We start from the raw sequence: 11,366 nt of genomic DNA, 5'->3' as shown, positions 1-11,366 counted from the left end.
TTTTGCAAACCATGGGGTGGAATATTTATTTATTATGGGGTTCTATTAATAATACGGGAAAGGGTAAAAATGTTTTGGGAGTTAAATAATAACAAGAATTAGGAGTTAATATAAATATGGAAAGGAAAAAGCGCTAAGTAAATGTTTCTGAAAATACATTTCATCATCCAACATTATGACTTAGGCTAAAATGTGTTTGGGGGGTATTTATGAAGAACCTTTATTTTCCTAAGTAAAATAGTGATTTTACTTAGGAAAAGCATTTGAAGGGAATGAATGAATTATGGAGGGATTTTAGCACTTAGGCCTTACAAGTTATTGGGCCGAGGGTCTGGTCCCTCCAGAAGTCAGAGAAATGCTCTGAGCCCCTTTAACTTTCAGGTTGTTGGTGCCTTTAGTACTTATGGGAAATTAGTAAAATTTGGGGAAAAATGAGTGAGGAAGTTAATTAGTTTGACTTTTGTCCATGATGTAAATGTCTTCATTTTCATGCATACTTTGTCAAAGTGATGAAAGAAAAATATTTGAGCTTTTAACTTAACCATTCATCATACATAATTTTGCAACCAATCATCTACTTACCCACCTACACATCCTACCATTTTTAATTCTTTTATTAGGGTGCACTTAAACTGGAAAACCCTTATCAGACTTTTCTTTTCTTTTACAATAGAAATTTATCTAAGTCTAACCTTATTACATCCAAGGGCTCAAGTTAAACTATTGAGCTCCTTTTATTCGCTCTACCTATCTACTTTTTTCCACCAGGAAAATTCATAATCTTTCATTAATATAGTGAAAAATTACATGTAGTAAATGCTATTCAGAATATGCAGTTTATGTCCCATAACTCTATGGTATCTACAAACCATTCATATATATGGCCATGTTAGTACCAAAAAATCATCATGCAGGATGATGCTGTGTCAAAAGTAAAAAAATCACCACATAGGATGATGTTGATATAGTGCTCTGTATATACATATGTACACCTCGCAAGGTGTTGTTCATAAAATAAAAACTGTAATCCACATTGTGTAAAACAATAATCCTTCAAAATTAGTGACCATCCACCTGATGGTAATTTTGATCTATATAGCGCCTGTGGTAGTACTATTATTGAGAGGAGCCACTCTGTTCTTGTATTATCCACTATCCTCTTGGCAGGTTCGTGGCTTCCTTGGATAATCAATCGGCACTATGATTATGCTCCCTATAGATATGATGAACAAATATGGAGTCAAATTGAGATTTGAGATGCAAAGCTTCGTCCAACAACATAATGAGAGTGTGTGCGTGACATCTAGAAATCAGATTGATCCAATTTATAATAATATTTGAATCACCATAAATCTGTAACTTTTTGCATCTATGATATAAAGAAAAATGCAAAAGATGGCGAAGAGTTATGAGTTCTGCAAAGTTGTTCATTCCTTCTCCTAGGCCCATCTTGACATTGTAATAATGTTGATCAGATATATATAGAATGAAACCTCCCCAACAACCGTGTTGTTGGGCAGCTCTGTCAAAGAATTCCCATGGAGAGGAATGGTCTATAGGATCAGGGACAATCGATCTACAGGTACGCGGGGCAGAAAATTCAGGCAGCTCGTGATAAGAAGCAATGATTTTGGTAATAATCGATTGCCAGCAGATCGATCCATTTTCAAAGATCATTTTATTCCTAGCCAGCCAAATCGCCCAGCAAATGATGAGAGGAAGACAAGGGAGGTTAGATCCAGCATGGGTTTGATTCCAGGCTTCCCAAGCTGTTGTTACATTATCTCCTTCCCATGTTCCCGTAAAACTGATTACATTGGCCACGCCATTCCCTATCTGTTTAGTGATATTGCAGAAGAGAAAAAGGTGATCCGATGATTCAGATTGTTGTTTGCATAGTATGCACCAGGTGGGTCCATACACAGATCTGTGCATAAGCGCGTCCCCAGTAGGGACCTTTTGATGTAGAATGCACCAGAAAAAGAGTCTGGTCCAGGGAGGAGTCTTTAAGTGCCAAATGTGCTTCCACCAGCTCTGTATGCTTTCTGGTTTTTTGTTTGTAATCAGGCTCAAGTATCCTTCTTTGGGAGTGTAGAAACCAGATTTGGTTTTGCTCCACATTACCTCATCTAGTCCATCCTTGATGCGGATGTGGGATTCGCATAAAGTTCTTGTGTAGTCCTCCCAACTATGATGCTAGATAGGTGGTAGACTTAACTGCGTAGTTGATTTACATGCTTGTGAGAAAAGGGTAGAATTTCCGTGATCTACAATGTGAGAAATTACCTTAATATTCTACTGCTCAAGTATTCAAATGAGCTCCCGAGGAAGAAAACATCTCCCCCTCCACCAGTCCAAGGATCCATTTTGATGCGGGCCCTAATGCCATCATTTATTCTCCAAGTAAGATGGCTCTGAATAAGGGGAAGTGAGCATAATAAAGCCTTCCATACCGAGGAGATGCCAGTTCTGTTCCAGCCTGGCATCCGAATCCAATCCATGATCTGTAACGGCCAAATGTATTTGTGGTACGAGATGGATGTCCAGAGATTTTTCTTGGTAAGTAAAGTCCATCCCATTTTTGCAACCAGTGCATGTGCGAAATATGCAAGCTCTTTAAGACCCCATCCTCCCCATTTTTTGGGAAAAGCAATATTATCCCATTTAATCCATGGAAAAGTGCATTTGTCCTGCCCTCCATTCCAAAGATATCTGTAACAAATTTGTTTGAGACGGGCTAGGATACCACTAGGTATCCAGGCCAAAGCCATCCAAAATACATGGGTAGCTTCTAGCACGGATTTAATGAGAACCAGCCTTCCTACTCTGGATAGAAACCGGTGGCTCTAGTGACATATCCTCTTCTCAAATTTGGATATCAACCAGGTCCAATCTATAATCTTGTTTCCCAAGGGCTTGATCCAAAAACCCAAATATTTGAAACCCTGATCCAAAGGTCGAGGGCTGAATGGGAATCGTTGCAAGGAAAGATTAGATTCTTGAACAGTTGTGTATGCCAGAGATATAGATGATTTGTATGATTTGCCACCATACCCATGGATCTGTAGAAGATGGCAAGGATCTCATCCAGAGAGGTCGTGTCATGTATGCTTTCGTCCAAAAAAATGAGAACGTCATCCACGAACAGGAGGTGGGCCAGGTAACACTGGTTAGTAATCTTTATTCCTGTCAATCTGCCATTCTACTTTTCATGATAAATGAGTCTACTCAGGCATTCCATGACAAGCAGAAAGAGGAGGGGTGACAGTGTACAACCCTTCTTGAGACCTCTTTCGGCATGAAAAAAAGGGGAGGCAGAGCCGTTGATGAGCAGGCTGTAAGAAGGGGTGGAAATATAGGCCATTATCCAATTGGTATATAAGAGGGGAAAGCCTAGGTGGATGAGAAGCATTTTGATATAAAGCCAATTGACTCGATCAAAAGCCTTTTCCAGGTCAATTTTGAGGATGAAACCCTTTAGTCGATGGGTTCGTATGGAATGGATGGTTTCTTGTGTAGTGCCGATGGCTTCATGAATCTGGCAGTCCTCAAGGAAAGAAAATTGTTCCGGGAGAATATGTTGAGATAGGATTGGCCTGATGCGATTTGCAATAATTTTGGAGATGACCTTATAAAGACAGTTGCAGAGGGAGATGGGTCGGAAGTCATCAAAAGAGGCAGGGGAGTCCGATTTCGAGATTAGGGCTATGAAGGTAGAGTTGACGGCATTTTACAATTTGCCCGTAGATTGGCATTCCTCCACAACCTGAAGCAGATCCGTGGCCACTGTATCATAAAAATCCAAGTAAAACTCTATAGTCCACCCATCTGGGCCCAGGCTTTTGTCTTTTTTGAACCACTTTAAAACCCCCTCAAGTTCCTCCAGAGTGACAGGAGCACTTAATTCAATTTCTTCCTCCTCCCCTACCATTCTAGGGAATAGTCCTGCAACTTGTATGATATCTGCAAGATTTGCCTCTTGTGGCGACCTGAACAGAGTCCGAAAGTGGGAGGTGCCCAATCTGGAGAGCTTTCGGAAATTATCAGCTTGCTCTCCATCAGGAAGGGGAAATTTCCATATTGTGTTTGAAATCTTCCTTCCCTTGGAAAAATTCTGGTAGAATTTGGTGTTCTCATCGCCTGCCTTTAACCAAATGGCCCTGCTCTTCAGTCTCCAAGATTCTTCCTTCTCCTTAAGAATCTGGTCTTTCTGCATCTCCAGCTCAATCAGCTTAGACTTCTCAGCAGCTGAGGTAAAGCCAAGATTTCTGTCGTCCAAATATAATTCCAACTCCGCTTCAATGGCTGAAATCTTCTGATCGTCCTTAATCTTCTTCTCCTTTACCCAGGCCTTGGTTATTTGTTTTATCTGTGAAAGTTTGTGGCATAAATATTCTACCACAGATATGTGATTTGTGATAGGGTGGGTAGCCCAATAGTCCTTGATGAGTTTTGTATACCCCTCATCTTGAAGCCAAACATGATTAAATTTGAAAGGTGCTTTTGGCTTGGAATCAGGTCCAAGTATCTCTAGGTATATAGGGGAATGATCAGATTTTCCCCTTGAACCCATCTATTGTCTGTATCTGGTAAGTGCAACTCCAGCTCAATCAGCTTAGACTTCTCAGCATGTGAGGTAAAGCCAAGATTTATTTCATCCAAATATAATTCCAACTCCGCTTCAGTGGCTGAAATCTTCTAATCGTCCTTAATCTTCTTCTCCTTTACCCAGGCCTTGGTTATTTGTTTTATCTGTGAAAGTTTGTGGCAGAAATATTCTACCACAGATATGTGATTTGTGATAGGGTGGGTAGCCCAATAGTCCTTGATGAGTTTTGTATACCCCTCATCTTGAAGCCAAACATGATTAAATTTGAAAGGTGCTTTTGGCTTGGAATCAGGTCCAAGTATCTCTAGGTATATAGGGGAATGATCAGATTTTCCCCTTGAACCCATCTATTGTCTGTATCTGGTAAGTCTTTGAAGCAAGGAGATTTTGATCAGGAATTTGTCCAATCTTCTAGCCAGGGCAGCGTCCCCTACTCTCCGGTTCCTCCAAGTAGGCAAAGGTTTATTCATGGGGATGTCTGCAAGATGATGCTATTCCATAATATCCTTGAAAAACTCAGATAGGGGATTAATTTGCACTTGAGACCCCCTGGATTCCCCATATCCAATGGAGTAATTTAAGTCTCCCCCAATGATGACCTTTTCCATGTTTGTCAAATTTTATCCAAGGAACAACTACCATAAATCCTCCCTCCTCTGACAAGGGCCATAAACATTGATGATCCTCAAGGTTTCCCTTAGCTCCACCAAAAAGAGATCCATGCCTACAAAGCCCATACCTCCCTAGGTGGAAGATACATTAATTGTCCAAGGGTTATATCCAATGGCTATATCCCCAGCTCTGCTATTGGCATCCAGTGCATGGAAGTTCCACCCAGATCTGATGGATAATAGGGTATGTTCAATAGAGATAGTGCTACCCAGAGTCTCTTGCAGCATAATGATATCAACTGGGTCTTTATCAATCAACCTCCACAACACTAGCTTTTTGGAGGTACTAGCCAGACCTCTACAATTGAATGAGGCATTTCATGGCGAAACCCCATCTGGGGTTTACAACGCTCTAAGAACCCCTTCCATGGTAGATTTTCTACTAGATGCTACCTTGGCATTGACTTTTTGGAAGGCCTTTTTCAGGTCAGATTTACGTCCACGAGAGACCTGAGCAGGTGGACCAGGGTAGGTTAACCCCAGCCCAGAAAGAGATTCTGACCCTGGAATGTGTTTAGAACGGAGGTTGTAGGAATGTGGTAATGCCGGGATCAAGGAGGTCGAAGCCTCAGGTTCAGATGGGGACGAATGGACTGTAAGGGAGGAGGGTGCTATGACAGGTGGGGGTAAGGATATTGTACAAGTAATAACAGGAGCCATAGATGCATTAATATCTGAAGGAGAAACAAATAAAAGTGGAAATGAAGAAAAATGAGAGGTCATAGGGGACAAAGGTGGAGTACCCGATATACGCAGCATCTCTGCAGCAGCAGTAGCCCTAACCCTACTCAATAGTGGCGAGGGCGGCTTGTATACTTCATCCACTATCTTAGAGGATTCCATCGTGATACCTTTTGAAGCCGAGATGTTGTTTCACGTAGTCGAAACAGGTACCCGAGGTGCCGACTCTGATGCTTTTCCCTTTTGTGATAGAGGCGATCCAGAGGGTTCAACAGTCTTCTATAGCAGAGGAAATTCCTTGTAAACGTGTCCTACCTTATGACACCTTCGGCAACGGAAGGGAACCCCCTCATAATCTAAGATCTATATTCTGGTGTAATGCCTCCATTTCAGGGTAATCTTTTCTTCCAGACCCTATCTTGTGTACAAATGAACCAAAATTCTAGCCAACGCACGATTTTTTGTCTGAACATAGGTCTTATCGTATTCCAGGTATGTCCCAAGGGCATTTCCAATCCTTATAAACACCGCTTCAGACCAAAATTGAAGGGGAAGACCAGGTAGTCGTACCCAAATAGGTCCTACTCCGATTTGTTCCCGTTTCAGATCAAAGAGTGGTGACCAACGCTTGAGGACGACCAGCGCCATATCTATGTTCCAGTATTTGGCAAGAATCAGATCTGTGTAGGAAACCTTCGAAAAATGTAGGGCAAACCATCCTCGAGCTAGGCTCTGAACCTCTGGTAGTTCCTGTAGGATTCCACCCCAGATATCTTTCACCCAATTCGTGAGCTTGGTTGTAGAATATGCCCTACCTCTCACATGACCCACAAGTACCCTGTTAGCCTTGTCAACCACCTCACCCATAGGAACGTCTTCGTCAAAAGTGATTGTGAGGTCCTTTGCAGAAGTATTTACACACATGACTTTTCTCTTCCTTGTCCTCGACACCGATGGATGTTCCGTTAATGGGTCGGAACCTGCATCCTTCAGGGGAGTCGCTGCTTTAGGTTTTATGATTAGTGAATCGAAACAACTGGAAGGAAGGGAATTAGGGTTAAAAGAAATCGGAGGGGGCGAGAGCTGAAGAGGAGCCGGGTTATGAGGGGGGAGCGGGTTGAAAGCAGGAGAGGGAGAGAGGAGGTTTAGGGTGCCAGGCGATAGCGGGGGACAATCCAGCACTGAGGATCCCAGTGAGAGTGTTCCAAAGCGCAACAGAGAGGCAAGAGGACCCAGAAGCGAGATGATCGATGAGGTTCCCGGGAAAGGAGATGCAGCTCTGTCGCGGCTAGGGTTAGGGCTTCATCGGCAGAAGATGGTCTGACCCTCGAAAGAGTCCCAGGAATAGTTAAGGGCCTCCTCTTCAAAATCCATTTCTTCCATTGACCGAAACCACCGCTAAAACCGCGAAGCGGGAGGCTGACCGTGAACACAGTAGACTGCTGTCGACAGGGTGAAAGTAGTAGTGGCTACAGGTATCTCGGTAAACCAAATTTACTGTGATTAAAAGTGAAACTTTCTCACTGTTCAGGAGCGGGGATGTGTGCACACCACCTGCCCGTCTGCGGCCATGTCAGAGCCCAGAAACCCATCCTCTCCCACTCTCTACCTATCTACTTATCTGCGAAGATTAAATAGTTTGGTCAGATTTTATTCTCTATATATATAAACATGTAATTAAAAACATGGAATAACCAAGATTAAACTATTTGGTTACCATGGATTGTGGCATAAGTAACAAGTTGCACAAAATCTTTATTATACAAAAAGTAAAATAGCAGTGGCATTTGGACTTGCACACTTTCATGGTCTTTTTTCTTTTTCTTAGGGTTCATTTTCATTCACTTTTTGACCTTTTCCTTATTCTTTTTGCCCTTTGATTTTTCTTTTAGGGCATACCCTCTTTACATTTTTTAATTTTTTGATTTTTTACAAATATGGAAAACATTTGCAACAAGCAAAGGTATGTACATATTTCAAAGCTAAACCAAGTCAATCATGATATATGACACCTATTGGTATAGGAACATAATAGTTTGGATGAGGTCTAATGTGTCACACATTGCATCTATCTTTTACGTACATCGTGCATCAAGTAGATCTTGTTTTTCACTCAATTTTATTTGGAATGCATTAATGAATTGTTCTTTCATATCTAGCTCATTTTGAAGATCGTTTGTTGCTTCTAATGTGCTATTCATTTGATTAATTATGTCTTGATTTTACTTTAACTTCCACTCAATTAATTTGATTTTGTTGTGCAGTTCAAGATTACACTTTTTCAATTCTTTAATTTCTAGCTCTCCACTTTGAAGAAGTTTTCCTCCTTTACCCATTTTGGTTTTTAACATGCTCACTTGTACTGTTTTTTTTTTTTAATTAAATGCTTGAACTCACGCTTGCTTGCTTTCATGCTCGCTTAATTTTTTCTTCAATAGGATGAGGTTGTCAAATACCACTGAAAATGCACCCTAAAGAGTTTAAAAAAAAATTAATGACAAGTTCAAATGAATTACACTTTTAAAGAACTAAACCTCCTATCAATTTGAATTTTGACTCCATACCATAAAATTTAAACCTTGGGTGTCGGGTTCAACCAATAATGCAACCATACATCTAAAAATACCAAAATTTTGATGCAGTATACTAAACTAAAATTCTCACATTTCAAAACTTGTGAGGAATGCTTTATGACGTTGATACTAATTCGTTTTCATCTCAAAATACTTTATATGGAATCAAACTTCATTCCCAAAAATAAAAATAAATATTACACAAATATATATATATATATATATATATATTATCACTCCAATACTATCTACCACATAAATACATGACAAAACATGTATTATTCCTTCGAGTTATTGTGTATATCAGTCACAAAATGCTCCTCTCAAAAGCCATAAATACGAGGGAGATTGTGGTCTTAGTGCATATCTTCACCCATTAAGCGAGGTAAACATCTATAATTCATTCTCAATGCATCATGAAAATAATAGTGGAGAGTTGAATCCTGTATATTATTTTAAAGAGAAAGATGAGTCATCAGGTCTGAACCCAAAGTAAAAGTGGAAATACCATTCTCAGTATTCAATATGTAATTCCACACTCAGTTCATGAAAAAGAAGAAATGTGAGGCTTCGGTTTCTCTATGATGCTCCACACAGATGTTTCACGTACTTGTAGATTTTATATCTTAGCCCAACCAGGAAGAGGTCTAGACTACTATCTTTCATTGGAAACACATTGAATCTCCTGAGAGAAGTGTTTTTACCTTAACAACCAAAGCCATTCCTTATCCCAATAATCGTGATGGTAAACATGAACTCAAAAGCAACATAAATAAACATGTCGGTGAGCTACGATTTCAATTCAAAGATAAGGTAGCAAAAGTTGTAGAACTATATTTGTTCAAAAACTATCTTGAAATTTCAATGTGTATTCTCAACGTTGATACAACCAGTCATCATCAATGTATTCCAATGGCCAAATTGGTCTGAAAATGGATACAATTTCACCCTATCCAATTTCTACCCATGCGTAGCAATTATAAGAAACAATATGAAAAGTTACAGATCAGTGCAAGGACAAAAAAATAGAGGAAGGTGCCAAGATTGGAAATTAGAAGTGGAAAAAAAAGGTAAAGAGTGAGATGTCTCTTGCAAGGATGAATATGTTAGAGGAGGTCTAGCTCACATGCCTTACACACACTCTTTCCACTAAAACTGAAATGGTTTCGATCCTACGACCATCATAATTTCTTACCCTTCATAATTTCTCATGCGATCATCGTCCATTTCAATTTCTCGGCCCCGCAATGACATGTACCGATGGAGGATTTGAGGTAATTGGCTGAGTTTCAAATCCCTTGCAGTTTTGTGTCATGGTGAATGCCCAGGATGTGATCATTGTTTCGTAGCAGAATGATGTCAAACCGAAGGCTCTAGACACAGAGGGACATGAAACAAAAAAAGATTTAAATGAGGACATGATTTCTATAAAGAGATTAGAATGTGAGCATTTAATTATTTGTGGATATGTTGCAACAATTCATCAACAAGATAGAATCATTTATTGGCCATTTCCTCAGCATTTTCCAGAAACTAGATTGAAGGAAGCATTCAATATGGCACTGCCTCCTTTAGAAATACCTAAATATAGGTATTTCTTAAGGCGTATTTGACTAGGCCTTAGTTTTAAACTCCACTCACACTTCTTAGCCTCAACACACATCCAACACACCAAACACCTCAATTGTCACATCGATCGACCAATCTACACCACAGCGGTATTTTTACTTAAATCAAATGCTTCACGATAATTAGAAAAACATTAACATTGGCTCTGATACCAAATAAATGATAATAAAATAAAAAACAAAACAAAATAACATCACGGAGATAAAACATGGTGGAAAAAGGCTTCTCAAGCCTTAATGTAGTGTATCTCACATCAAAATAATGATAATCATACAATATATAAATACGTCAAGAATATGTCTCAAGGTAGTGTGTCGATCTTGAACACAAAATCACTTTGGTTGAGTGAATATCTCAACCAGACATTGATCTAGGAGCCTAACTAGTTGGAGAGAATCTCTCAATCAACTAGACCTAAACAAACTCCCAAGTTTGAGGAACTGGCTCATTTTAGAATAGACAAGTAGGAATTAATCCAAGTTTTATAATTTTAATTATTTTGGACTTTTTTATTGTTTTATGTGAGAGTGAGGCTAACAGTTAAGATTCGGTGGCAGTGGTATAACCAATGACCATTCACAATTATATCTGATGGTTTAGTGGTTATTAACGAAGCGGTTTGAAAAACCATTATAAACACCAACTGGAGGCGGTTTACACAAGGTTCCAGCCTATGGAAAAGTTCCCAAAATTAGAGAATCAAACTCGATGGACATGGGATATATATATATATATATATATATATATATATATATATATATATATATATATCTCAAATGTTAAATATTTACCTAACAATTTTAAAACATAATGACGGGTTTATTTAAAGTAAATGATTGGCATCATATGTAACAACCACATTATAATCGTCTGACGAGTTGTGTTGGTGGTTTAAATATAAAACACATTGTTTAACACTTCTCCCAAAATAGGAGTCATGGGGATTCAACCTTGAGCCATCCACATAATAACAAGGCTAATTTCTATTGGACCACATCGGAAAGCTTTGGAATACCCGTCGATAGAACAATACTTGAGCTTTCAACATTCATTCAGCTGATGGCAGGAGCCACGAGTGGGAGGGCCGAGAGTCGATGGAACCATGAGCTTTAGTAACCATGATAGGGTTTGGACCTTAACACAAGTCAAAGCCTATAGGCATGATTCTCAAGATAGATTCTTGTAGGAATATTCTTGCAATGT

General features: G+C 39.5%; 1 protein-coding gene across 1 annotated transcript; it reads right to left on the bottom strand.

Annotated features, from left to right (window-relative positions):
- Nucleotides 1-6,375: 6,375 nt before the first annotated feature.
- On the bottom strand, nucleotides 6,376-6,885 carry LOC149230321 (uncharacterized). The gene has a single exon (XM_089381271.1). It carries the CDS (start codon nucleotides 6,883-6,885, stop codon nucleotides 6,376-6,378), a length of 510 nt encoding a protein of 169 aa, XP_089237397.1.
- Nucleotides 6,886-11,366: the final 4,481 nt, after the last annotated feature.

This window comes from Pinus tabuliformis, chromosome J (assembly GCF_031772625.1).
Source record: "Pinus tabuliformis cultivar Carrire ecotype Pingquan chromosome J, CPIR1, whole genome shotgun sequence".
Classification (NCBI taxonomy): Eukaryota; Viridiplantae; Streptophyta; class Pinopsida; order Pinales; family Pinaceae; genus Pinus; species Pinus tabuliformis.
The sequence above is the reverse complement of the archived record's forward strand: the minus strand, read 5'-3'. Positions and strand labels throughout refer to the sequence as shown.